The 27,435-nt window shown below is 37.8% G+C and overlaps 1 protein-coding gene and 1 pseudogene across 2 annotated transcripts; one reads left to right on the top strand and one right to left on the bottom strand.

Moving 5' to 3' along the window:
• Positions 1–21,574: 21,574 nt before the first annotated feature.
• Positions 21,575–23,859, top strand: LOC120194744 (annotated as a pseudogene).
• Positions 23,860–23,974: 115 nt separating this feature from the next.
• LOC120194574 (short-chain dehydrogenase/reductase SDRA-like) lies at positions 23,975–26,558 on the bottom strand. Of its 2 annotated transcripts, none has more exons than XM_039196842.1 (6): positions 26,384–26,558; positions 25,954–26,070; positions 25,559–25,693; positions 25,178–25,303; positions 24,963–25,064; positions 23,975–24,290 (listed from the first exon to the last, which is right to left on the bottom strand). In XM_039196842.1, exons 1-6 carry the CDS (start codon positions 26,516–26,518, stop codon positions 24,267–24,269), a joined length of 639 nt encoding a protein of 212 aa, XP_039052773.1. In that variant the 5' UTR covers positions 26,519–26,558; the 3' UTR covers positions 23,975–24,266. The 2 variants fall into 2 exon arrangements, with proteins under 2 accessions (XP_039052773.1, XP_039052772.1); XM_039196841.1 differs by having other exon boundaries at positions 24,084–24,280.
• Between the last annotated feature and the right edge of the window lie 877 nt (positions 26,559–27,435).

The raw sequence follows: 27,435 nt of genomic DNA, 5'->3' as shown, positions 1-27,435 counted from the left end.
TTAATGGCATTATGTTTTGCCTTTCATGTTTTCCTGTATGAGACGATGTACTTATATTGCGGTTGTATAGCTGAAATCAGGACCGCAATAACTATATGTGAGCTTTCTTTGACCATGGGCATGATGGCTTGACAGATAATATCAGAGTTCAAGTTGGGATGATCCTGGTTGATCCCTCCAGCATAGCATGTGTGAGGATTGTTGTATATTGTTTGTTCCCACATATTGTTTTCCCCTTCCTATTCGATACACGAGCCATCCAGTTGTATCCGTTATCACATTGGACACAATGGCAGACATATTTTTCGGTGGTGGAATAGTCGACTCTGGACTGAACAAAATTACGAATGTTGTAATTTTTAATTGGCATCATTACTTCTTATTTGGATGGAAACTTCATTCCTTTATATAACTCACTATCATTGACTGATGAGTTAAATCTGTAGTGACCAACATTATGTATATATGTAAATTCTAGCCCATACATTGCACCATAGTCAGCTTCATACATGTGTGTTGGAGGTTCGATGTATACATTATTTATGGGAACTCCATCTACATCATCATCATCGTAGTCCATATTGAACTGCAGTGAGCCTGGCTGAACGAGTAGTCCGGTTTTAGCATCATCCGCACTCGGCTCATGACGATATTCTTCTGATAGAGATGAAGGTTCCTCTACGATACCGATATTTAGGTCGAACAACCTGGTAGTTGAATTTCTTTCCCTTAAACTTAAAGGCATCTCGACATTGAGTTCGAAGAATTTCGCAGTTGAATGACTTCCCCTAGAACTTGAATGCATCGTGTCAAATGGGTACTACACAGATTGCTGCGTCGAGGGCATCTTCATATTTAGGTCAAAGAAATCGGTAGATGAATACTTTCCCCTTGAACTGGAAGCGATATTTCCATATGGATTGTTTGTGGAGCCACCTCGGTACAGATCGTAACAAGTTGCTAATGAATGTCTCTGCATTGAACTTTATGAGATAACACCTTGATATGGATTTCCCATTAACAAGTTAAAATCATTACACATTACTTGAGTTAGACTGTCAACTTGATCAGCTTGTTAAGCCATGCCATAGTATGAGCATAATGACATACCACGAACCACAAGCACTTCAACAAATATCACATACATTTGTGTATCGACGTCTAAATATTGATTATGAGAATCAACCATCATAGCAACATTGTCATCGTTGTAGAGGTCAAACGATGTATAAGTTAACGGAAATACTGCGGTTGGAAATTTGTCTTAAAGTGAGGCCAATCTTCTAGTACTTCCAACATGAACCTTCCCTGAAATTTTAGTGATCATCTCCTCAAGGGTGATGTTTCTCTTGAATGATATTATGATAGAATAATTTGATGTGAAGACAACGCCGATTTCATCTTCTCGAATTTCTCCATCATAGTAAATAATAGCTGAAATACGCGTCATTTTGAGAGTTTAGAAAATTGAAAGTCTTGTATCTACAAAAAAATAGCTGAAATACATCTAATTAAATAAATAGTATATGATTTAAAATATAAAATAATCCAAAAAATTTAAAAGTTTTTACAATAATTTAAATAACATAATTTCATACTGTTACTGTATCGGCAAAATGTCTCGAGGTATGATCTCACCTTCCAATTTTACAACCACAAAAAATAATATAAAATAATTAGTACAATAAAATTTGTTCAAATAATTAAATATAAAATAAATATAATATGATAAAAATAGTTTTACCTTATAAAAACAATTACAAAATCTACTTAGTTTGATAGAAGAAATTGATAGAAGTGAGAATAAACAAGTAATTTTGGTGTGGTGATGTTTGCATTCAGATGGATTATTTATAGGGCAGTGGATCGTTAAAAAACTGAGTTTTTAGGCTCGGGTAATAATGGAATACCCAATAATTCAACGTGCATAATGGAAGGCGTGAATCATATGTCAGACGTTCAACGAAGGCGCAGATGACTATATGTGCCTTTCCTTACGTGGCGCCAGCTCGGATAGAACCCCACGAAGGTGCGACTGACGATCCATGATTTATTGCCACCGTATCAAAAAGGGTGCTAGATCAGTAGTATTACGGGAGCATGTGCTTGACAGGTAATTATTAGATCTAATAGTGATATAAACGAGCTAGGTAAATGTAAAGCTTGGTTTAAAGCCAAGGCCACTCTCGATATTAATCTGTTCTTTTTTTCAGATCTGGAAACCACTGTAGGTTTCGTTTCAAATATGTTTCTAGACGGTTAAGCCAAGGCCGCTCTTTATATGATTTTTTTTGACTTTTAAGTAATTCTCTCTTCATTATTATTTTTTTACTATTTCAGATCTGATCGCAGATCTTGAATCTTCATTTTTTGTACTTCACTGGTAGTTTTGTTTTCTTTTGTTATTTTCTCTTATAGATCTGAAAGTTCTCTCATTTTTTTTCCTCTGTTGAATTTTGAACGAGGAGGATTATACTTCATATTCTCCTTAATCACACGGTTGAGTCTTTAAAATTGAGTTTGCTGCTTTTTATGTTTACTACTTTACATCATATTACTTATTATTTACGTTTTATTATTTTGTAATAGTAATCTGTAGATGTATTTTATGCTTGCGTTGTTTGAAAATTAAATCTAAATCTGATCTGCCAAATTTTCCCCAGATTTACACTCGATTTGCATCTCCCTATAAAGCTGTAAATTTTTCCTCTGATTTTCCTTAATATTACTAATCATTAAATAAACTTATTAATAAACCAGAAATAGATCTCTCCGCCTTCCGTTATCCATTTCGATTTCCCCTTTTTCCTCATCTTTTTATATCGTTAGTCATTAAATTATGTGAGCTCCATTGATTCGTTTTTTGAAAATTCGAAGATTTCACCTCTTCTTGGAGGTAATGAAGTGGAACCTTGAAAAAAAATAAACTTCTATAGAATTTGTTATTTACTTGAAAAGCAGTTTTGCTTTGAGTAGGATCTACTGGATCTATATTTTTGTACTTTTCTTTTGAGTAGGATTTACTGGATCTATTTTTTTTCATTATCCTAGACTCCTAGTATCTTATATTTCTAGCGTTTTATTTGGTGCATTTTCTGTCTTCTTTGGATTCCTTTTTCATAGTTCCTCATAGCTTCGGCTATAGATGATTACTTGAGGTCATGTCATTCTTTTATATCCCATAGGGCGTATAGGGAGAGGGCTCGATAGATTGGTGTCAAGGAAACTAGACTTAGAGTTTGTTCGTTGAATGTAGGAACATTAAATGCTAGGCTGCTACTTAGTAATAGGAAAATAGATTTTGCATGTATTCAGGTGTAGATAACGCTAGAAATGGGGTAGGTATCTTGGTATCCTCTAAGCTCAAGGAAAATGTAGTTGAAGTTTGTAGATACAGAGATATGATCATGATGATTAAGGTTATTATAGAAGCGGAAGTCGTAAATGTCCTTTCAGTGTATGCCCCATACGTTGGCCTAGGTGAGGGGGAAACGTTGCTTATGGGATCAATTAGATGTTGTAATTATGAGCATTCTGGAGGAACAAAGAGTTTTCATAGGGGGGACTTCAATGGTCATATAGGTAGTGCAACCGACGGGTATGACGGTGTTCATGGGGGTTTTTGTTTTGGTAGTAGGAACGAGGAGGGACGTACATTGCTTGATTTTGCTACTGCACACGATATGGTGGTCATTAACTCCTTCTTTAACAAGATAGATGTGAACTTGATTACGTTCCATAGCGGGGGATATTGTACCCAAATCGACTACATCCTGGTTCAAAATCTGGATCGATGGGCTTGCATTGACTGTAAGGTGTTCCTTGAAGAGGCATGTGCATCACAACACAGATTGTTGGTTTTGGTGTTCCGTGTATGCCACGGGCGGAGCACTCATAGGAGGGCTAAATTTGGTAAACCTAGGATCCTTTGGAAGAACTTACATGGAGTGACAGCTGATGACTTTAGGAGTAAGGTTTTGTCTAGTACAGGTTTTGGATCTCCAAACTCAAATAATGCAGATATGTTATGGAAAAACATGGCAAATTCCATCAGAGAGGTAGGCAAAAACACCCTTGGGTTGTCGACAGGGAAGGTCAAGGAGCATAAAGAATCGTGGTGGTGGAACGAAGAAGTCCAAACTAAGGTAAAGACAAAGCAAACTTGCTTCAAGGAGTATCTACAATGCAATGATGACGAAGAAATATTGAGAGCTCATCAAAGATACAAGGAGGCAAAACGGGAAGCAAAGAAAATGGTAGCTAAAGCAAATGATAAGGTATACGAGGAAATGTACTAGAGATTAGACACCAAGGAAGGACAAAACGACATCTTCAGGCTAGCAAAATCCAGGGAGAATAACAAAAATGATATAGGTATCATTAGATTTATTAAGGAAAATAATGGAGTTCTTTTAGTGAAAGATCATGATATTAAGAGTGTTTGGGGTAGTTATTTCTTTGGCTTATTTAATGACGGTGCCTCTCCCTGTAGAAATAGTATCGTTAATAGGTCAGCCGACCATCATACTACAACCAATGACTGCCCTACAAGTAGGATTGGGTTTGAGGAAGTCAAAATGGATCTTAGAAAGATGGGGAGGGACAAAGCTGTTGGTCCAGATCAAATTCCAATCATTGTTTGGTTGGCCCTAGGAGAAGAGGGAGTTAAGTGGTTGACCAACATTTTTAATATTATTTTAAAGACTGCCAAGATGCCAGAGGAGTGGAGAGAGTTTACGGTTATACCAATCTATAAGAATAAAGGAGATCCCCAACGTTGTGGCAACTACAGAGGTATTAAACTACTTAGCCATTCTATGAAGCTTTGGGAAATGGTGATAGAGGCTAGGTTGAGACAAGTTACTAGGGTTTCAGAAAACCAATTTGGCTTTATGCCAGGCAGGTCTACTACGGAGGCGATTCATCTACTTCGACGACTTATGGAGAAATATAGGGGAAAAAATAGAGATCTTCACATGGCGTTCATTGACCTTGAAAAGGAATATGATAGCATTTTCCTCGATACTATATGGAAGACCTTGAAAATGAGACGGATCCTAACTGCTTATATCCGGGCAATTCGTGATATGTACTGTAGATCTACTACATACGTCAGGACTACAGTTGGCGACACCGAGGCATTCCCGGTGGAAATCGAACTCCACCAGGGGTCGGCTCTTAGCCCTTACATCTTCGCATTGCTTATGGATAACATCTATTATGCGACACCTGACGGTGTTCTGGTGTATGCTTTTCGTTGACGACATTGTCCTAGTTGCTGAAACAAAAACTGAGCTGAATAGTAGACTGGCTACCTGGAAGACTGCTCTGGAAGAAAAAGATCTAATGATCAATATTGAAAAGACATAGTATTTATCTTCAAACTTCAGTGGGAACCAAAATGATGAAGATGTAGAAGTACGCATAGAAGGACACGTTCTCCCCTCAAAGGATTATTTCAAGTACCTAGGGTCTATGATACATAAAGATGGGGGTGTGGATGATGACGTTACACACCGTATAAAGGCGGGATGGCTAAAGTGGAGGGCTACAACTGGAGTTTTATGTGACAAGAAGATGCCTCTAAAACTTAAGGGAAACTTTTATAGAATGTCAATAAGACCAGTGCTGCTGTATAGATCAGAATGTTGGGCAATCAAAAAGGATCACGTAAGGAATATGGAGGCCGCAGAAATGAGAATGCTTCGATGGGTATGTGGTAGGACTCTGTGGGACATGACACCAAACTCTGCTATTAGGAAGTATTTGGGGTGGTGTCTGTATCCGAAAAATTGAGGGAGGGAAGACTATGGTGGTTTGGGCATGTCCTTAGGCGACAACCGTCGGATACGGTCAGGAGGGTAGAGTCAATTACAGTCGACGGTGCCAAAAGGAGAGGACGACCAAGGCGAAAGTGGGAAGAATGCTTTAAATTTGATTTGAAGGATTTAGCCCTTACCGAGGACATGACCTCTGATAGGAAAGTATGGAGACTTAAGACCAGGGTAGCCGAGTAGTACGGGCCACATCCATAGGGTGTATCATCTCTGGCTTCATTTAATGTCTTTGTAGTAATTTACATTATCTCTACTTTTTATACGTTTTTTGTCATTGGAATTTATGAAGGCTTAGAACTAGGGTAGCGGAGTAGTGTTGCCTTAATTTAGGTTTTAACCCTTTTGACTTAATTCTTTTCTCGTAGCTTGCTATCGTTGACTTCTGTATATCCTGCTCTTCATGTTTCCTCTTTTTAAATTTAGTCGGGTCTTACGTTTCTGACTATATGCAGATATTTTTACGCAGAGATTTATTTTCAGGGATTACTTCTCATTACAGACTCGCATACGAAGAATGCATATGAAGAGTGTCCAACTATGTATTCATTTATTTATTTATACATGCATTGCATTTTATCTTTATTTTTAATTTTCTGACTGCCGGAGGTCTTCCACGGAAGCTGCTCCCAACCTGGCGTTGGGGGCAGCCTACTACCCTACCTCCCTCTTACCCCATTACATATGGGAATAGGGTTTTGTTGTTGTTATTGTTGTTGTATACATGTCATATCCCCCTCTTCTTCATTATCTCTACCAAATTTTGCACATCCTTTTTTAAACATTATATATTCAAAGAAAGACTAAAAAATTAAGAATTTACAATAACAATATTTCAATGTGAGCTAACAACATTCATAAGAAATGGTGGACTATGCCATATGATGAAAACATACGCTATGGTCACATCACAACTAATTTTATGTAGGTTGATTTAGTGTTGAAAAGACTCGCAATATCAAATGTCGTGAGACAGATAATTTGTTGGTTAATTTTTTTTACCGGTCTTCGGAACTATTTAGATCTCTTTTTAGTGTTCTGAATCTTCTTCAACCAATTACATTTTACTTTTTTACTTATCACACGATAATAATTATTTCAGTTAATGGACAATCATGCACGACGGGGAAGTCATCGACAACTGTGGACATGTTTACCTGTCTCGGGGTCACTCTTTTGATTAATCTCATGCAATCTCCGTTGAGTATTTTTTATTATTACATCAAAAATCTTTGATAATTATTAATAAGTTAAACAATATAATTGAAAGTTTTAAATTCAAATAAAAAAACTTCCAATGTAAACACTATAAACATATTTTTGATCAAAGTTGTATTCAAATCGATTTTAGTGACCACTATAAAACTTACTATAATTTCTTAAATATTTTGCTCAAACGTTATTTTATTCACAACAGTTCTCTAACTAAGCCTAGTAATGACTCTCTCAAAAGCACCTATATCAATTGGTATAGAAGAAAATTAAAGTAAGAAGATGGGGTATCCTAGGAAAGCGCATTCGCCAGCTTTGTATAAGGGGCATTAAAGAGAGAAGAAAGGGGACAAGTGTCTAAATTCTCGGGGCGGCCACCCCCATAACACATTATATATAAGCTAAACCTAAACCATAATCCCCTCCAGTTGTCGTCTATGTTTTATTTGCTATCTCTTCAAATACGTAATGCCGTCAACAGCTACCCATTCTTTTCATTATAACTATGCTCCTTTGGACAAACAGAAAGGCGTTTTTAATGCTGGATTGGATTCTGAGTACCCTAGCAAATCATTAATTTTCTAATTCACCACTTGTAAAGTTCACCTTACATATTTTTTTAAGATAATAGATAACTTAACCGGAAAGTTTTTTTTTGTTCCGGTAACTTGGAGATGTCAAATGATCACTTGGGCTAAGTGAGCATTGAAATAGTAAAAAAAATCTAAAAGAAATCTCGACTTTTAGTGGGGAATGAGTCAACAAACGTAACATTTGAGCTGGGGGAAGACCTGGCCAACACACCACAGCTTAGTCTACAAAAACAAAGTGGGGGTTTGGAAAAATAGAAAAAAGCAGGGCAGGAGGAGTGGCAAATGTTGTTGGCTGCGGCGTTTTAATGGGCGACGCAGGCAGGGGCAGCTACCGTTCCTTGAGGTAAGTTTCTGTGGGTTTGGTTGTTTAAAAATGGAAGAAATTTGTTGGCAACAAAGTAGTGTGTTTGTAACCTGAGAATTTGATGTTGCCTTTTATTTAAATTTTATTAAAATATAGGAATTCAGCAGTCCAAACGTTTGAGTTGAGTGAGTCATTCTTCCAAAATAAGAATCAAAATTTGCGTTTAGTCTAATAATTTGACCAATAATTCTACATGTAATCTCCATTTTAATTCATTATTAGGAAAAGACTTGGTCTAAGAAATGCAATCTTCGAGTCTTTTTCATGACTCTGAACCTTTGAATTTTTAGTTAATCTATGCTGGACATGGCATACACAAGTAAAATAACATTTGTGGCTTTGTGGACAACAGCAACCCAAATGAAGGCCCACTTAATACCATAAACCATAAACGAAATCGAAGCTTGATTGTCCCAAGATTATTGTCCAAAAGTGGTATCCATCGACATTTAATCTAATTTGTTGGCGAAGTTAGATGTGTTTCGACAATAGGAACTTTATAATCAAGTTTCGGCATACATAAGTGATGCTTTTTTGCAAATTATCGTATAAACGAATACAACGATGGTAGCTATAGCTAGACCAAACGTGACAACCTGAGCTATAGCTAGCGGTAGTAGCCATCCGATTTCGTTCAAGAAATGGACAGTAAATTCGGAAGAAAAAATTGGAAAACAAATGGGCGGGGACCCCTAAGGCATGGTATCAAATTCATTTCCTAAAGCAACGTACACAACACCGCCGTTCTAAACACAAAACAATTATGGTTCTCCTCCAACACTATCTCATTTCACTCCGCGTCTCTTACTGCACCATTCCCATCAAGTCTCTCTCCATATAATGATTATGAGTACCCAAGGATTTTAGGTTATTGTTGTTAGATTAAGATGCAAAAAGTGCTTTAATCTATATTTCCATCATTTAGTTAACTTAGAAATTCCTATTTCTTAACCTTGAATAGTGAAAGAAGTTGGAGAAAGTTCAAAAGCCAAGGAAAGAGGGAAAACAGCTCTTAGTGAGTTGAGGGGTTTTCCATTAGCCAAGAACTTTAAGGTAACACACTTACAACTCTTTCATACTCTTTAGTGGATCATTTGTAAGTCATGATAGCATAAAAGTTTAGATTAAATCTTGGAGAGCATAGCAATGGTAGATTTCATGTTTTGAAAGTATAAGCATGTCTAAAGCTTTATTTATGATCCTACATGTTTACATAAGACACTAAGAACATTTGAGAACCTCTATGCAACAATGTGAGTGAGTTTAAGTGCCCAAATAAATTATTTTTGAGGGAGGGTATCGGTATTGGAGGGATCAATATCAATCTGTTCATGTTCAGACTTAAAATTATGAATTTTGTGAGTGCAATATCGACACTCCTTTAAGGAATATCGATATCGAGGGATCGGTATTAAGACCATAATACTTGGTATCGAGACCTAAATTCCATAATACTATTTTGGTAACGGTACTCAAGTGAGTATCGATACCCAAGGTCCAAGTATCGATACTCCCTATATGAGTATTGATACTTATACTTCTAAAATAAGAAAGTGTGGTTTGGAGGTATCGATACCTTGGGTAGGATATCAATACCCGATAGGCATTATCGATACTGTATGGTAAGTTTGGGTTAGAAAATTTGAAGAATTGTAAAGGCTAACAAGGTTCCCAATAAGCTCTAATTACCCTTTAATAAAACTACAAGTGGAACAATATAAATGCTTAATTTCACATAGAAACAAGATTAATTAGGGTAACATAAAACTAGTCTTGCTTGAATGCTCGGGAAATGATCCGGACACTAGAGTTCCCTTAGAAAAGTTATCGTGTCGAAGGTATAGAAGCAGACTGGATATCCTTAAGTATAATACAAGACACTTTAAACTGACTAGCTAGGGCGCAAGGTCTGACACTCGCAAGTGGTGGGTTAGTCAAGGTTGTGGTGTCTGAAGTAGAGATTTTGGGGGTCACATCCTCGATAGACTAGAGGGGTGCGTAAAATCCGATATGAAAAAATCCCTTAATCGCACCATGATATCTGCCATAGTGTAGAGAGCGAGTATGTGAATATACTCACTATATTATTTCATTAGTTAATGAAGATGTTATTATTGAACCCTTGTTAGTATGACTTAGTTGTTAGTGTTATTGGGTTAGTTAGCTCAGTGTCACGGACTTAATCTCTCAATAAGCCTCGTGCGACCTTAGCTCCTTTTCGCCCCTCACGATAGCTAAGTCAGCCTCACTCAAACTCGTGCTAGTGCGGGAAATGATTGGCAAGGAAACAAAGAAGAAAGGAAAGAACTTTGAAAGAAAGATTGTTGATATGCTTGAAAGCTTACAACTCTTGGATGATTTACAAATGAGGATTCTACACCTATTTATAGCATCTCACCTCCTCAATGTACGGTGGAGATTGACTTGATCCTACAGTATGGAGAGATTCTCTAGAATTCTCCATAATTTCCTACCTAACATGAAAGACTCTAGAATACTTCTAGAATACTCTACATATGTATAAGTCTTGAATGTTCTAGAATAATCTACACTATTTTATCATCCTCCAAGACCAAATGTGGCCCAACATAGCCAAAATAGCCCAAAATGTGGGGAAAAGCCCAAGTTCGTGACATCCTCCCCCACCTATTTCGGCGTCGTCCTCGTCGCCTCGTACGCTTTGAGATGTTCTTCGAACTGCCAGAAGTCTTCAGCTAGTTCCCATGTTGCCTTGGACTATGGTAGTCCTTTTCACTTGATTAAATACTCGGTACGCGACGAAACTCCTCTCTTACGGACCGTCCTGCTTGTGAGCACCGTTTCAACCTCTTTATCGTAAGACTTGGTTACTACTGTAACATCCTCAATACCGGGTTAGTGATCAGATTGTAAAGTTTCAGAATTTGGTGACTAAAGTAGAAGAATGAAATAGTTCAATGATTTATTTGGGAATATTTCCATAAAGTTGTTAGTAATTATTAAAGGAATTAAGATCAAAGTGGTCATTTGTCATAAAAGATATTTTTTTATCTCTTTAAGAAGAGATAAACACGTGGGGGGGAAGAGTATCTAGAAAACTCTTATTCTTCTTGCTTTCTTCTTCTCCAACGTGCTGAGCAAAGTGAGTTTCTATTTAGTTGATTATTTGTAGATTTTATGGTTGGGTTTTGATCATTAGGTGATAACTAAGCTTAAGGAAAACTTAAGTTATCTTAAAGTCAAAAGATGAAGAAGTTACAAAAGATTAAAGAGAAAGAGTTTTTGAATGAAATCTTGAAATAGAGTTGATAAGTTGAATTTGAAGATAAATTTGACTTGTAATCAATCTAATTAACCTGTATGAAGTGTTAGAATTGGATTTGTAACACGTTAAAATTTGGGTGTAATTCTTGAATTACATACGGAGAATAGGATTTTGATGTTAAAGAGGTGATTAATGAATAGAAATGAGTTTGAATATGAGTATGTAAGTTAAGAATAAGAAAGGGTATGATATATGAAGTAATTAAGCTGAAAAGAGTGGATTTTCGGGAATAAATTGAAATTCTGGGCTATGTGCATCGATGCACATTTAATGTGCACCGATGCATCAAGGATAAATTTCCAGAAATTGTTCAGTGTATATCGATGCACAAGAAGTGCATCGATGCACCCCTTAAAAATGAAAACACCGAAGGTAATTTGTGTATCGATTCATAGGTAGTGCATCGATGCACATGTTAAAGAATGCATCGATGCACTGTAGAATGCATCGATGCACTATAGAATGCATCGATGAACTTCAAGGGGAAATTGAAATAGACATTTCTTTTGGTCTAAGAAATAATAGATTAGTGTATATTAATTGGATACTAGTATGTATCAATGTATAATTATATAGATATCGAGCACGGACAAGTCCCGGAACGCTTATCAAGTTATGATTCGTTCGCAATAGAGGAAATTATAAAAATGAATTGGAACTTAGTGAGGCCAAGGTGAGTGCATATTAATTCGTTTATGGTGCTAAATGGAAACAAGACTTGTGACAAGTCTATTTCCTATGTTAGAATGCATGAATATATGATTATACGTATATGCATGACATGAATTGTATGTATGCATGATTATATATGTTGATATACTATATGTATATGTATATATGATGAATATGTGAACATGAGAAAACAAAGTATAAGTTATAAGCTATGTAATCCTATGAGAATATGAAAAGAAGCTATGTGACTACATGTATATGTGAAAGAAGCTATGAGATTATATGACATGTGATATGAAAGTGTACATGTGAATATGTGACATGATAGATTGCTAATGCCCATGTTATGTGTAAATAGAGCTAGATGTATAGTTGGCATGCCAAGACTCGAGGGTTCTACCTGGTCCTTTGGGACATATATGTATTCTTTGGAACATTTACAGGGTCTTATGAGACACATATGTGTTCTATTGAAATATGTATATGGTTCTTAAGGAGTGGTCCTTCAAGACAAATATAGTACATAGGTCATTCGGGACAAATCTCATAGCCCCTAGTGGGACCCCATACGAGCTGTGGCGACAACATTTGCACAACCTCAATAGACTCAGATATGTACAGTTCTCATAGATGTACATGGGATAACAAAGAGATAATAATAAACATATATATTACATGTAAAGTATATGCTTTTGTGATATTAATTGTATTATATGATTGATATGATGATGTGTATATGTGTATATTTGATTACATGAAATGTTATATTGTTTTGTGTGATAGCATGATATGATATGTTCATGCATGATTAAGTAGTTAGAGTTACTTTAATGTGTTTAATGCCTCACTATGTCATAGACTTAGCGTGTGAGTGTTTCACACGTAGGTTCTGGAAAGCAAGAAGAGAAGTTTAGAGGAGCAAGACAAGTCAGCATTTTCCTTATAAAGTTTCAGATCAGAAAATAGATGATTTAAATGTGTTTGGTTAATCTGAACATAGTTGGCATGTATTAATTGATTGAGTTGAATATGCTCTGATCGATTTTGGTTAATTTGGTCAATTTATGTAAATAAACAGTTTTTATTTCAATGAAAGTTTTAAATTTTCTTTGAATATTATCTAGAGTCAAAGTTTGAAAAGTCAATGTGACACCTCAGACTCGTATTCGAGTTGGGTACGGGTTGGGGGTGTTACATTTAATGGTATCAGAGCTAAGGTTTAGCTGATTTTAGGCTTAAACCAAAGTCAAATGAGGTTTAAAAATATGTACATGCCAACTAAAAGTGAAAATTTCTGATCTGATAGTGTAAGGAGTATGCTATCTTGCTGATAGAATAAAATTTGTATGATATAGGAATTGATTATAGAAATTGTCAAAGTAAAGTAAATCGATAGCTGACGAATCTGGTGGTGATAGCAATTCACCTGCCCTCGCCAGGCAGGATGAAGAGCGGAAACCTCAGAAAGTGTCTTATAAGATTAAAGGTTGATTCCAGAAAGTTGAAATTATATTAGAATAGTGATAGAAGATCTTTATTGTTTTGAATTGGAAAAGCGATATAGATTAGTTTGTTAGTATGTGAATAAGATAGAATATGGTGAACAAGTGTCACCATTAGAACGTTAAAAAGATCAAATGACTTGGTGAGTACTTATAGAAGAGCTCAAGAATAAGTGCATCAGTGACAAGCATATAAGATGTGTAAAGTCAGAGCTTATGAGTTTGAAACGAAGTGATAGTATTGAGCATAAACAAGAGTGTGTTTATGATAAGAGTTTGCAGTTAAGATGGAAGGAGTTAGCGTTGGCTAACCAGAGTATGTGATAAAAATGTACTGGAATTATAAGATTATAAGATATTGTCAGGATATGATAACCAAATATGAAATAGATCTGGATACATTTGTATATTTGGATCATAGTAATGTGGTATAGTAAAGGAAAATGAAGTAAGGATTTGTATATTTGAGTAAAGCTGAGGATTGATAAAAAGAGTTTAAGAATGAGTATATCGATGATTAGATTATAAGACAAAGAAAATCAGAATGTTGAGTTTGAGCAACGAAAATTTCAGGATGTATATGATTGGTTGACTAGGGCTTGTGCCCTAGATTGAACAAATGTTATTGACTAGTTGACAGAGTAAATGTGATAGAGTTATAAGATTGAAGGAAAAGATAAAGTTGAGTTCATTGATTAGGATGTGAATCTGAATATAGTTGTGTATTCTGATCAGATAGTTATGATATAGAAAAGGAGATAAGTGTTTGCATGGAACCTTAAGGAAGAAAAATACAAGTATAGGAAATGATAAAGAATGAAGTTCTATATAAGTAAATGAGTTATCAAACTTATGAGGATGCAATGAAGATTGATACATAGAGATGAGTGTAGGTGATAAGACAAGAGTATGTGAACATGAAAGGAAATATATGATTTGGGTATAAGGAATAAATAAAGGAATAATGAAATAAAGAAATGAAAGGGATGAGTTAAAGGACCAGATACGATAAAGGTTAGATGGAAGTGTATATGATAAGTGACAGTAAATGAATGTATAAAGGAAAAGGTAGTTGAAGAAATAAAGGAAGGAAATATTAAGAAAGGAGGTAACATGAGAACAATAGAAGATATGTTCTTATTGATTTGTTCAGTGAAAATTTTAGGATGAATTTTCTTTAAAGGAGGGGAGATTTGTAACATCTTCAATATCGGGTTAGTGATCAGATTGTAAAGTTTCAGAATTTGGTGACTAAAGTAGAAGAATAAAATAGTTTAATGATTTATTTGGGAATATTTCCAGAAAGTTGTTAGTAATTATTAAAGGAATTAAGGGTAAAGTGGTAATTTTCCATAAAAGATATTTTTTATCTCTTTAAGAAGAGATAAAAACGTGGGGGGCAAGAGTATCTGGAAAACTCTTCTTCTTCTTGCTTTTTTCTTCTCCAACGTGCTGAGCAAAGGTGAGTTTCTATTTAGTTGCTTATTTGTAGATTTTATGGTTGGGTTTTGATCATTAGGTGATAACTAAGCTTAAGGAAAACTTAAGTTATCTTAAAGTCAAAAGATGAAGAAGTTACAAAAGATTAAAGAGAAAGAGTTTTTGAATGAAATCTTGAAATAGAGTTGATAAGTTGAATTTGAAGATAAATTTGACTTGTCATCAATCTAATTAACATGTATGAAGTGTTAGAATTGGATTTGTAACATGTTAAAATTTGGGTGTAATTCTTGAATTACATACAGAGAATAAGATTTTGATGTTAAAGAGGTGATTAATGAATAGAAATGAGTTTGAATATGAGTATGTAAGTTAAGAATAAGAAAGGGGATGATATATGAAGTAATTAAGCTAAAAAGAGTGGATTTTCGGGCATAAATTGGAATTCTGGGCTATGTGCATCGATGCACATTCAATGTGCACCGATGCATCAAGGGTAAATTTCCAGAAATTGTTCAGTGTGTATCGATGCACAGGAAGTGCATCGATGCACATGTTAAAGAATGCATCGATGCATTGTAGAATGCATCGATGCATTGTAGAATGCATCGATGCACTTCAAGGGGAAATTAAAATAGACATTTCTTTTGGTCTAAGAAATGATAGATTAGTGTATATCAATTGGATACTAATATGTATCAATGTATGATTATATAGATATCGAGCACGAACAAGTCCCGGAACGCTTATCAAGTTATGATTCATTCGCAAGAGAGGAAATTATAAAAATGGATTGGAACTTAGTGAGGCCAAGGTGAGTGCATATTAATTTGTTTATGGTGATAAATGGAAACAAGACTTGTGACAAGTCTATTTCCTATGTTAGAATGCATGAATATATGATTATACGTATATGCATGACATGAATTGTATGTATGCATGATTATATGTGTTGACATGCTTTTGAATGTAACGATATGAGAAGTATGTGCTATGTGATGTATATATATGAGCCATATGACAGGATATATGTGAACATGAGAAAACAAAGTATAAGATATAAGCTATGTAATCCTATGAGAATATGAAAAGAAGCTATGTGACTACGTGTAATGTGAAAGAAACTATGAGATTATATGACATGTGATATGAAAGTGTACATGTGAATATGTGACATGATAGATTGATAATGCCCATGTTATGTGTAAAGAGAGCTAGAGGTATAGTTGGCATGCCAAGAGTCGAGGGTTCTACGTGGTCATTCGGGACATATATGTATTCTTTGGAATATTTACAGGGTCTTATGAGATACATATGTGATCCATTGAAATATGTATATGGTTCTTAAGGAGTGGTCATTCGGGACAAATACAGTACATAGGTCCTTCGGGACAAATCTCATAGCCCCTAGTGGGATCCCATACGAGTTGTGGTGACAGCATAGTGTACAACCTCAATAGACTCACAACATTTCTCACAGATGTACATGGGCTAACAAAGAGATAATAATAAACATATATATTACATGTAAAGTATATGCTTTTGTGATATTAATTGTATTATATGATTGATATGATGATGTGTATATGTGTACATTTGATTACATGAAATGCTATATTGTTTTGTGTGATAGCATGATATGATATGTTCATGCATGATTAAGTAGTTAGAGTTACTTTAATGTGTTTAATGCCTCACTAAGTCATAGACTTAGCGTGTGAGTGTTTCATATGTAGGTTCTGGAAAGCAAGAAGATAAGTTTAGAGGAGCAAGACAGGTCAGCATTTTCCTTACAAAGTTTCAGATCAGAAAATAGATGATTTAAATGTGTTTGGATAATGTGAACATAGTTGGCATGTCCTAATTGATTGAGTTGAATATGCTCTGACCGATTTTGGTTAATTTGGCCAATTTATGTAAATAAACAGTTTTTATTTTAATGAAAGTTTTAAATTTTCTTTGAATTTTGTCAAGAGTCAAAGTTTGAAAAGTCAATGTGACACCTCATACTCGTATTCGAGTCGGGTACGGGTTGGGGGTATTACAACTACGGGAGGTGCTCGATGTGAATACCCTCGGCTTGGGTCTTTCTTATCGGTGTGATATGGCTTGAGCATACTTACATGGAAGACCGGATGAATCTTAAGTGTACTTGGCAAGTCCAAGCGATAAGACACTTTACCCACCTTGGCAAGTACGTAGAACTGTCCCTCGTATCTCCGTATTAGTCCTTTGTGAACGTTTCGGAGAGCTTTGAATTATTGTGGAAAAAGCTTCACAAGGACTAAGTCACCAATGGTGAACTCTCGATGTCGCCTCTTTTCGTCTGCCCACTTCATCTTTTTCCTAGCTTTCTCCAAACATGTGCGGGCGATGTCAGCGTTCTTCTCCCATGACTTAGCCATCTTTGTGGCTCCGGGATTTTTGCCCTCGTCAAGTGGCATTGTCAATGTGTGCGCCGTGAGCGGTTGTTGTCCGGTTGCAAGCTCGAACGGACTCCGCCCTGTGGCTTCACTCCGCTGCAGGTTATAAGAGAATTGGGTGACGTCTAGCAACTTTGGCCAATCTCGCTGGTTGGCACTCATAAAGTGCCGTAAGTAACACTCCAACAAAGCGTTCACCCGTTCGGTCTGCCCATCAATTTGAGGGTGAAAGCTGGTGGAGAAATTTAACTCGGCGCCAAGGAGCTTAAACAATTTCGTCCATAGGCGTCCAATGAATCGAGGGTCTCGATCGCTGATGATGCTCCTTGGTAAGCCCCAATGCTTCACGACGTTCTTGAAGAACGCTCGCGCAGCCTCCTTCGTAGTGCAATCCTTGGGGCATGGTATGAAAGTCTCATACTTGGAAAATCGGTCCACGACGACAATGATCGAAACGTATCCCTCGGACTTGGGTAATGCATTAATGAAATCCAAGGTGATCGAATCCCAAGGTCTTTGGGGAACTGGTAAAGGTTCGAGTAATCCTGTCGGCTTTCGGTTCTCTATTTTGTCTTGTTGGCACACAAGACTGGTCTTCACGTAAAGCTCCACGCTATTCTTTATATAGGGCCAAAAGTATGCAATCTCTAGCAATGCCATAGTGCGCTTTTGACCCGGATGACCAGCCCACTTGGTGTCGTGGCACTCTTTGATAAGATCTCGCCATAAGTTCTCCCACTTTGGGACATAGATTCGTCGTCCCTTGGTGTAGAGTAGACCGTCCTCTACCCAGAACCGTTGGGTTTTGCCATCGCTAGCCAGCTTTACTAATTCTCTTGTCATTGGATCTTGCTCAAGGCCCTCCTTGATGCGCTCCAACACGGTTCCCTTGGCTAGAGAGATCGCGACGAGCTCCGCCTTTCGACTTAAGGCATCGACTACAACGTTGGCTTTGCCCGGCTTGTATTCCAACGTGTAGTCGAACTCGGCTAGGAAGTCCTACCACCTAGCTTGTTTTGGTGACATCTTCTTCTGAGTCTGAAAATAACTCGTCGCCACATTGTCAGTCTTGATGGTGAAGTGTGTGCCGAGTAAGTAATGTCTCCACACCCGCAAGCAATGGATGATGGCCATCATCTCCTTCTCTTTCCCGTGTACCTTCTCTCGGTGTCGTTCAGCTTGCGGCTCTCAAATGCTATCGGATGTCCCTCTTGCATTAGTACTCCCCCGATAGCAAAGTCGGATACATCGGTATACACCTCGAACGGCATGGTAAAGTCGGGTAAGGCCAAGACAGGTTCTTGGCTAACTGCTGCCTTCAGGTCCTCAAAGGCCTTGTGATATTGTTCGGACCACTCATATGCCTTCCCCTTCTTGAGTAGGTCCGTCAATGGTGATGCTCGCGCTGAATAACCCTGTATAAACTGACGATAATAGTTTACTAGACCAAGGAATAACCTCATCTCACTTACCTTGGTCAGCGACTCCCACTCGGTTATGGCCTTGATTTTGTTCCCGTCCATTAATAGCTTGGCCGATTACATGTCCAAGGAAGTGTACTTCCCCAGTGGCAAACGTGCACTTTTCCTTCTTGACGTACAGCTCGTTCTCTCGAAGTATCTTGAACACAATCCTCAAGTGGTCTATATGATCCTCCATGGAGTTACTATATACCACGATATCGTCCAAGTACACCACCATGAACTGGTCCAAGTACGGTTGGAAGAACTTGTTAATAAGCGTGCAAAACGTCATCGGTGCATTGGTTAGACCAAAGGGCATGACCAACAACTCATACGATCCGTATCGGGTGATGCATGCGGTCTTTGGCTCGTCGCCTTCTGCAATTCGAACTTGGTAGTAGCCTTCTGTATATGGTCCCTTTCTTGATGCCTCTACCAAGTTGTATGGCCGAGAGTTGTTTGGCATCTCGACCTTGCTCTTTCGGTGCCTCGACCGTGGGGATCATGCAAAGAGACCCTTTCTCCAAGATGCAAACTGAACTAAATGAAGGCATAGGGATAGCGGTTACCTGTCGGAGAAAGTCTAACCCCAAAACGACCTTGAAGTCATCCATAGGAACGACTGAAAATTTCACTTGGCCCTTCCACGTGCCTAAGCGTAGCTCGACCCCTCGTGCCACGCCATGGAGTGGTACCGCTTGTATATTTACCGTCTTGAGCCATCTTGTGCTCCCAGTGTACTTTAGGCCCAAACGGTTGGCTTCGTCTTTAGACACGAAATTGTGAGTAGCTCCCGTATCCACCATAGCTCTTGTCAGCTTCTCGTTGATCACCGCTTCCACATACATGGGCCCATTACTCGGTGTCGGTGTCAACGACTTGGCCTTCAAGGCGTTTAGAACTTGGAGCGACCCCATCTCGGCTTGAGACTCTGTGTCTTGACGATCGATGATGGCGGACAATGAACCAAGTTTGGGACAACTACTCATCGGATTCGACCCTTTACACAAGAAGCATCCTCCTTTAGGAACGAAGGCCTTTTTCTTCTCTTCGTAGTCCCTTCGGCCCGGACGTCGATCTCGATCTCCCTCTTTAGCTTGTGGCCTTCGGTGATCTCGATCTCGATTGCCTTGGTTGTTCTCCCGCCGTTCTCCCCCACCTTTGGCTGGATACTTATCCTTATTTTTCGTTGCATTGGTGTGGGAGTAGGGTTGGAAGTTAACGAGTGACTCAACGATGGCAATGGCCTCATCAACCGTTCTAACGTCCCGACGGTGCATCTCTTGCTTCGCCCATCCTTGTAGTTCGTCAATGAAATAGAACAAGAGATAGTCTTCGGACATATTGGGGATTTGAAGCATAAGAGTTGTGAATTCTTTTACATAGTCTCGCATAATACCACGTTGCTTCAACTCCCGCAATTTCTTACGAGCCTCGTATACCATATTCTCGGGATAGAAGTGCTTCTTGAGTTCTTTCTTGAACTCATCCCACGTATCTAACCGACAAGCCCCTCGCTCTATGTCGGCATGTTTCCTTCGCCACCATAACATAGCAGTATCTGAAAGATATAAGGCAGCGGTCTTTACCTTGGTGGCCTCGTCGTTAAGGCTGATTCCCTCGAAGTATTATTCCATCCGCCATAGGTAGTTTTTGACTTCCTTGGCGTCCCTTGCCCCGTTGAACCCTTGCGGCTTGGGGCACTCGACCCTCGGGGTGGAGACGGTGATGTTAGCACCCCTGCTAACGGCAGCCCTCTTGCAGAGCGTCACGTCCTCCCGCATCCCCTCGATGTTTTCACGTAAGGCATGGATCATATCCTCTAGCCGTACGAACCGAGCTTCCACCTCGTTTCTGGTCTCTTCGACACTCCCCTTAAGTGCATCAACTTGCTCCAATACATGGTCTTCCAACGTCTTGAAGTCGTACTGGACCCTCTCCAGCCTTTCGCCGAACTCCGCCACCATTAGTTCTAAGGAATTTCCTTCACAGGCCTTACTTTGGTCCCTCTTCTTTTTCAGGTTGGTGGGTGCAGCTTCTCTCCCACGTTCCTCAGTAACAGTTGACTCATTCGGGTTCCCGACCATTCATACAAGATACGTGCACGATATTGATGCCTTAATCGGCTCTGATACCAACTGTCACAGACTTAATCTCTCAATAAGCCTCGTGCGGCCTTAGCTCCTTTTCGCCCATCGCAATAACTAAGTCAGCCTCACTCAAACTCGTGCTAGTGTGGGAAAGGATTGGTAAGGAAACAAAAAAAGAAAGAAAAGAACTTTGAAAGAAAGATTGTTGATATGCTTGAAAGCTTACAACTCTTGGATGATTTACAAATGAGGATTCTACACCTATTTATAGCATCCCACCTCCTCAATGGACGGTGGAGATTGACTTGATCCTATGGTAGAGAGAGATTCTCTAGAATTATCCATAATTTCCTACCTAACATGGAAGACTCTAGAATGCTTCTAGAATACTCTACATATGTACAAGTCTTGAGTGTTCTAGAATAATCTACACTATTCTATCAACCTCCAAGATCAAATGTGGCCCAACATAGCTAAAATAGCCCAAAGTGTGGGGAAAAAGCCCAAGTTCATGACATCAGTGTTTGGAATTTGTTTCCTCACACAGATCCAGACTCAGATATTCAAAGTAGAGTATGTCTCTATTTCTTCTTAGAAGACATGTATATTTGTAACCCTTATTTTGTATGTTGAGTTGTAATTTATTTTAAATTATAGTTTGTACATCAGACAATTATATGTCGTATTGGTGGTGTAGGTGTTACAGCTCGTCCACTGCTATTTCTTCAAATCCCAACTCCAAGCAGCAGCCGCAGCTTCTGCAACCTTTACGTGTTTCCTCATCTTCTAAGCCCAACGACGGATCCATGCCATCCGGGTCCAACTGGGGTACGATCAGGAAATCCTCTGGGACCATTCCGCTTCAGCCTACTGGGCTCATCACTTAGGGTCCCCTCAACTCCCGTTCCAGGAGGTCAGGTCAGCTCGGTCAGGCTGAGCAAGCTGATGCTATGTCGGCGAAAGCTGGGTACGGTCCAGGAGTGACTAGTCTTGCATAAGAGGTGGGAATTGGGTATAGAGTGTCGAAGACGGTGGGTTGGATGCTGGTGGTGGTGGGTTGGTGCGTTTCTAATGGTGGTTGTGAAGAAGGTGGTGGTTCTTGGGGCTGTGGGTGCGTTGGTGGTACCCATGGGATTGGTATTAGTTTGGAATTGTATTTGGGGAAAGGAAGGCTTGTTAGGGTTCGTGAAGTTGGTGGTACCCATGGGATTGGTATTAGTTCGGAATTGTATTTGGGGAAAGAAAGGAAAGGTAGCCAGATGATGAGCTTAGAGGTGTTGTTGACGGCCAATATGTTAAAGTTACAGGGGTAATCTTTTTATTTCCAACTTACTGTTTTAATATATATTTCTGTCTGTTTGTGGAGAGTGAAGAATGTTGTAAAGATATTCTAGACATTATTTTTTTTTCAATTTTCATTTTGATAAATGTCTCTTATGGTAACTCTTTTGTCATTAGTATCTGGTTTTTCGGTTTTTCGGTTTTTCGGTTTTTCGTTTGTTAGGTGAGTTAAGGGTTAGACTCTGGATTCATCTAGTTGGGTATTTAGAATTCTAAATATATGTGTCCATGTCTATTTCTGCAAACGGAGGTTCTTGTTCCATATTGGTCTAAAGCAAACTCGGAATGTATTAGCTGTTTACTAGACTCTTTTTGTTGGAAACAATTTGAATTTTTTATGGTAAAAAAGCTTGATCTATCAGTTGCTTTTCTTCTACCTGTGATCATCATTCCGAGTGACTACTCCTTCAAAGTAGATATTGCTGAACCAAGTACTGGCAATTGATGTAGGCATATTTATCGTGCACATATATATAGATGCTGTGATTTGTTTACTTGATTGAAGATTTAATTAGGAGTTACATGTTGTGCACATGATCATAATATGGTACAGCTTTGCATTAAGCTGGGAAATGATCGCGTTAACTTCTACCATTTTATTATTCTTTTTTATGTGATGTTAAGGATGAAACCAGAAAGTTACTGGTTTATTAAGTTTCCTAATCGACCTTTAAGTTTTAAGTTCTCATATAATGACCACACTATATGATAAATAAAACCCAAACTCTTATCGTAGGTTGTCACCTGTGGCAGCATTCCATTGGAGTCATCATACCAGAAGGTGCCCAGATGCATATATGTTTCAACAGAGTTGTATGAGTATAAAGGGTGGGGAGTAAAGTCTGCAAATTCTAAACATCGTTGCTTCTCCTGGGGATGTACTCATTCTGAGGTTTGTTTTAGCTCGGAAAAATCTTCAGTATATATAACAGTCCTGTTTAGCCAACTAAGAAATGTTGCTTCCGAGTAAGTTTTTTCTTAGGCAACAGTTTTCATTGTGAACAGAAGTTTGTTGCTGATTTCTACATATCAGACTTCCAATCTGGTTTAAGAGACTGGTTAAAGCAGGATATGGTTCTAAGGTTGCTCCATTCATCGAACCAGCTACTGTTGTTGATGTAACAAAGGAAAATAAAAACTTATCTCCGAGCTTTTCATGTTGGCTAGCTGAGCGCAATCTCTCCAGAGATGATTGTACAATGCCCCTAAAGGAACGGTATGCCGTTCTTTTGTTATTCTTCTAGTCTCATGTCGGATTATCATGAACTTCAGCTTACATATAGTTTGAAACTAAAAATGAGAGTAAATTTCAGTTCCATGCTGACAAGATGTCATTTGTTGTGACAGTTACATACAGGAAGGGAGCACCGTCGTCGTGATGGGGATCGTACGGCGCCATGATAATGTGCTCATGATTGTTTCACTATCAGAGCCTATCTCAACAGGGTGTCAGTGGAGCAGATGCTTCCTCCCAACATATGTGGAAGGTCTTATTTTAACATGTGATGACAACCAGAATGTTGATGTCGTCCCTCTGTAAATATGTATCGCTTCATATAACTCGATGTCACAATGTAAATACTGTAAGGTAGAAATTATCAGAGTGTACCATTTTCCTTTTCTTTCTAATCACGTGCATGCTAAGACGCATTAACTCTTAGGAGGAAGACTAACGATCATCAAGGTTGTTCCAATTGTCTTAAATATACAGAATTTAGAAAGCTAATTCTAGTCAATTGAAAGAGAAAGGCTATTAAATTTATTGATCTGCATCAATTTTGTTCGAGTAAAAAACTGTACTATTTCCGGTTACAACTATAAAAAACCAAAGGATATGAGAGATCATTAGAAACTGTAAAGGAAGGGCTTATTAGAGAGTAAAAAAAGTACCCTTACAGTCTAGAGGGGATACCCCCTGCCACTATAATAGTTTCCCCTGTAATATAACAAGCATCATCAGATGCCAAGAAAGCAGCTGCAGCAGCCATGTCTTCTGGGGTACCAAGCCTATGAAGTAAGGTCTTTTCCTCAGCAACCTTCCTCTGCAATATCCCAACTCAATTTCAGTTCTTTACGAGGCAATAGGGCATCTAGGTCTGTAAATGAACATGAACACGAACGAAAGTATACTCATGTTCGTTCATTTAACTTTAACGAACAAACGAATAAATACGAACAACTAAACAAACGAAATTCCTTGTTCGTGTTCGTTCATTAAGAAATTTAGCTTATTCATGTTCATTCGTTAAAATGATAAAACGAACATAAAAGAACATAACGAACGTAAACAAACATAAACGAATAAACATAAAATTAGTTGAGTTTATATTTGAGAAGAGTTTTTTTCTTTCCAAACAATTTTAAGATTTATATTTTCTTTAATTGATTTGAGTATTTTTTATTTGGATTTAAAATTAATTGGGTTTTAAAATATTAATGGGTTTAAGGTTAAAATTTATCAAGTCTTAATATTTCAAAACGGGTATGGAGATTCAGCTGAATATAAACAAACAAACATAAATGAATGAACATAAAAGAACAGGTTATCGAACGTTCATGAACGCAAATGAACGAATGAGCCATTTATTTGTGTTCCTTCATTTAATTGAAAAACATAAAATCTTGTTCATGTTCGTTTAATAAATAAACGAACTTTCCGCCGAACGGTTCACTCATCACTTCAGCAAAGTGTAACCAAAACTAAAAGAGACATCATTTACTTACCACAGCCTCATCTTTGGTAATGAATGCTGCAAAGTTTGTTGGAACAAAACCTGGAGCAACAGCATTTACGCGAGTATCCGGGGCCATCTCAGTTGAAAGTGCCTAAATCATGTTTATGTGATATTTAGAAGATGAAAAATACCTCATGGTTGTAGAATTCTTGAACAAAATAGAAGCAATCGTTAGCTATAACGGAATACAACTCCAATACCAACCTTGGTCAACCCAAGAAGGGCTGTCTTAGTTACCCCATACATAAGCATGGTAGGCTGCGGATTATAGCCAGCAATTGAGGAAATAATAACAATTGATGAACCCTTTTGCAGGTGAGGAGCTGCCTCCTGCAATAGATAAATAAAAAAGGGTAAGTCCTATTCCTTCATACAATTTTCAAAGTTTAACAAACACAGATTCTGGAAATGTAGCAAAGTAATCTGCTATGGCAAGATATGGAAAGCTCACTGCCAAATTTAAGACCGGAGGTATAGCCAGATGATGCAACTTCAATAATATAATCATTATGACTCATGCATCATATAAACTACCCTTAGACATTGTATCTTCTTTGGACATTATCCTTCGCCCAACCGATTTACCTGCAGAAGTAGTACAGTTGCTTTGACGTTTATTTCCCATAGCTTGTCAAGGACAGATTCTTGGGTTCGTAATATGGGATCCACTGATGGATTTGCAGCAGCATTTGATACAACCACATCTATTTTCCCATATTTCTGAAAGAAAACTAGCAATTTTAAAATCACATAATATGATAACATCAAACAATTACAAGCACACACTGCTCCAAAGATGTTCTTGCTAGATGAAACACTGACAGTTGAACCTGACTTGCTTTGCATTTCCAAAAGGTAAGGACTTGAGACATTTTTAAATTTGAGTTTGAATTTTCCAATTTCAGAAGTAAATCATATAGAAGGACATGATAACTTTATAATAAACAAGAACAGCAAATATGAGATAAGTATGCACTAACATCAACAGTCTTTTGAATAAGATCTTTCCTGTGTTGTGCATTTGAGACATGACAAACCACTCCAAACGCTTCAAGTCCTTTGTTTTTAAGCTTTTCAACTGCTTCATCTACATTTTTCTGCAAGCACAACCAAAGCATGAACATCCAGGATCCATCCTTACATTTAGAAGGAATGATAAAATAATTATATTCAAAATTTTAACATATAAGCAGAATTCAATATTCGATATGAAAATCTGAAACTTGCAATAGAAACCTACAACTTTAAAGTTCCATATATGGGCTAAAATGATCTTGGTAAATAGTTAACCTTGATAAATCAAAAGATGATTAATGAAAAAAAACATGAGTCGAAGTCGAGTATTCTTAGGAGGGGGAGAAGTCCATAATTTAAAACGTTCCAGCTTGGGAGAACAAGAAAGGGAAAAACCTGTTTGCGAGAAGAGATGACAACGGAGGCTCCTTCCAGACCAAGACGCTCGGCGATGGCGAAGCCGATGCCCTGAGTGGATGCAGTGACGATTGCAACTTTGCCTTCAAATCTCCGCCCAATCTTCTTCGCCATTTTCAAAGAGAGTAAGTTGTCTGCTTTCCGTTGATACTTATCCTAACGCTTTATTTATACTATTATTAATTAGAGTAAATTACAAATTTGACAACTGAACTTTTATATGATTCTTATCTTACTCATAATACTTTCAAAATTTTCAATTTACTCACTCAATTTTATAGATTAAATATTTTTAGTCATTTTTCCATTAAACTTCTCACGCCGTTATGATGTAGATTAGAAAAATAGTTTTTTAATCGCTAAAAGATATGGATGCTATGACAGATAGGAAAAATAAATAAAATTATTGATTAAACTCATTATAACCTTCCCGCCAATAAGAACCTTGTGGTAATTAACAGAGGAAAGTTGGCTCTGAGAGAACGATATCGGCTTCTTCATTTTTCAACGAGAGTGAGAGGTGATAATCAAAGGTGAAAAGCAAAGAAGAAAATGTCGGGATGGTACGAAGGAACGATTTACTACAAGAATCAGGCTCAATTCATGGAAGCCTCCGAGGAAGCGAAAGCAATATCGACATCCTCCACGACGAGTCGCCACTCTGTTATCCTCAAATTCAAGGAGTTCATTAGGAACTTTGAAAAGGAAAACATTTTTCCATACAAAGAAAGCCTCGTTAATAATCTTAAATTTCTACTAGTCCATCCCGAGGACCTTATCTCCTTCGATTCCGACCTCCCTTCCCTCCTTCGCTCCACTCCCTCTGATTACCTGCCTTTAGTAAAATATTCTGACGACATTTTCTTATACCAACTCCAGCGCATGGCTGGAGTGGTTACAATCTCCACTTTGAAGATGAATTTCAACTACAGCCCATCGTCACTTTAATGCTAGATTGTGGCGACAGCTACAGTTGTACGTTACAACTGGCGTTGCACTGTAGTTACGCTACATATTATATTTTTTTTTAT

The sequence above is a fragment of the Hibiscus syriacus genome, unplaced genomic scaffold (assembly GCF_006381635.1).
Source record: "Hibiscus syriacus cultivar Baekdansim isolate YM2019G1 unplaced genomic scaffold, ASM638163v2 tig00117000_pilon, whole genome shotgun sequence".
Taxonomy (NCBI): Eukaryota; Viridiplantae; Streptophyta; class Magnoliopsida; order Malvales; family Malvaceae; genus Hibiscus; species Hibiscus syriacus.
Note: the sequence above shows the minus strand (reverse complement) of the source record. Positions and strands in the feature narration are given on the sequence as shown.

Excerpts from the sequence above, each read along its gene's own strand:
- LOC120194574 (XM_039196841.1), bottom strand. The coding sequence starts at position 26,518 with ATGGCGAAGAAGATTGGGCGGAGATTTGAAGGCAAAGTTGCAATCGTC. Across the intron at positions 26,071-26,383 it reads TCATCTCTTCTCGCAAACAG|AAAAATGTAGATGAAGCAGT; the intron begins GTTTTTCCCTTT and ends TTGTGCTTGCAG. Across the intron at positions 25,304-25,558 it reads CAACTGTACTACTTCTGCAG|GAGGCAGCTCCTCACCTGCA; the intron begins GTAAATCGGTTG and ends TATCTATTGCAG.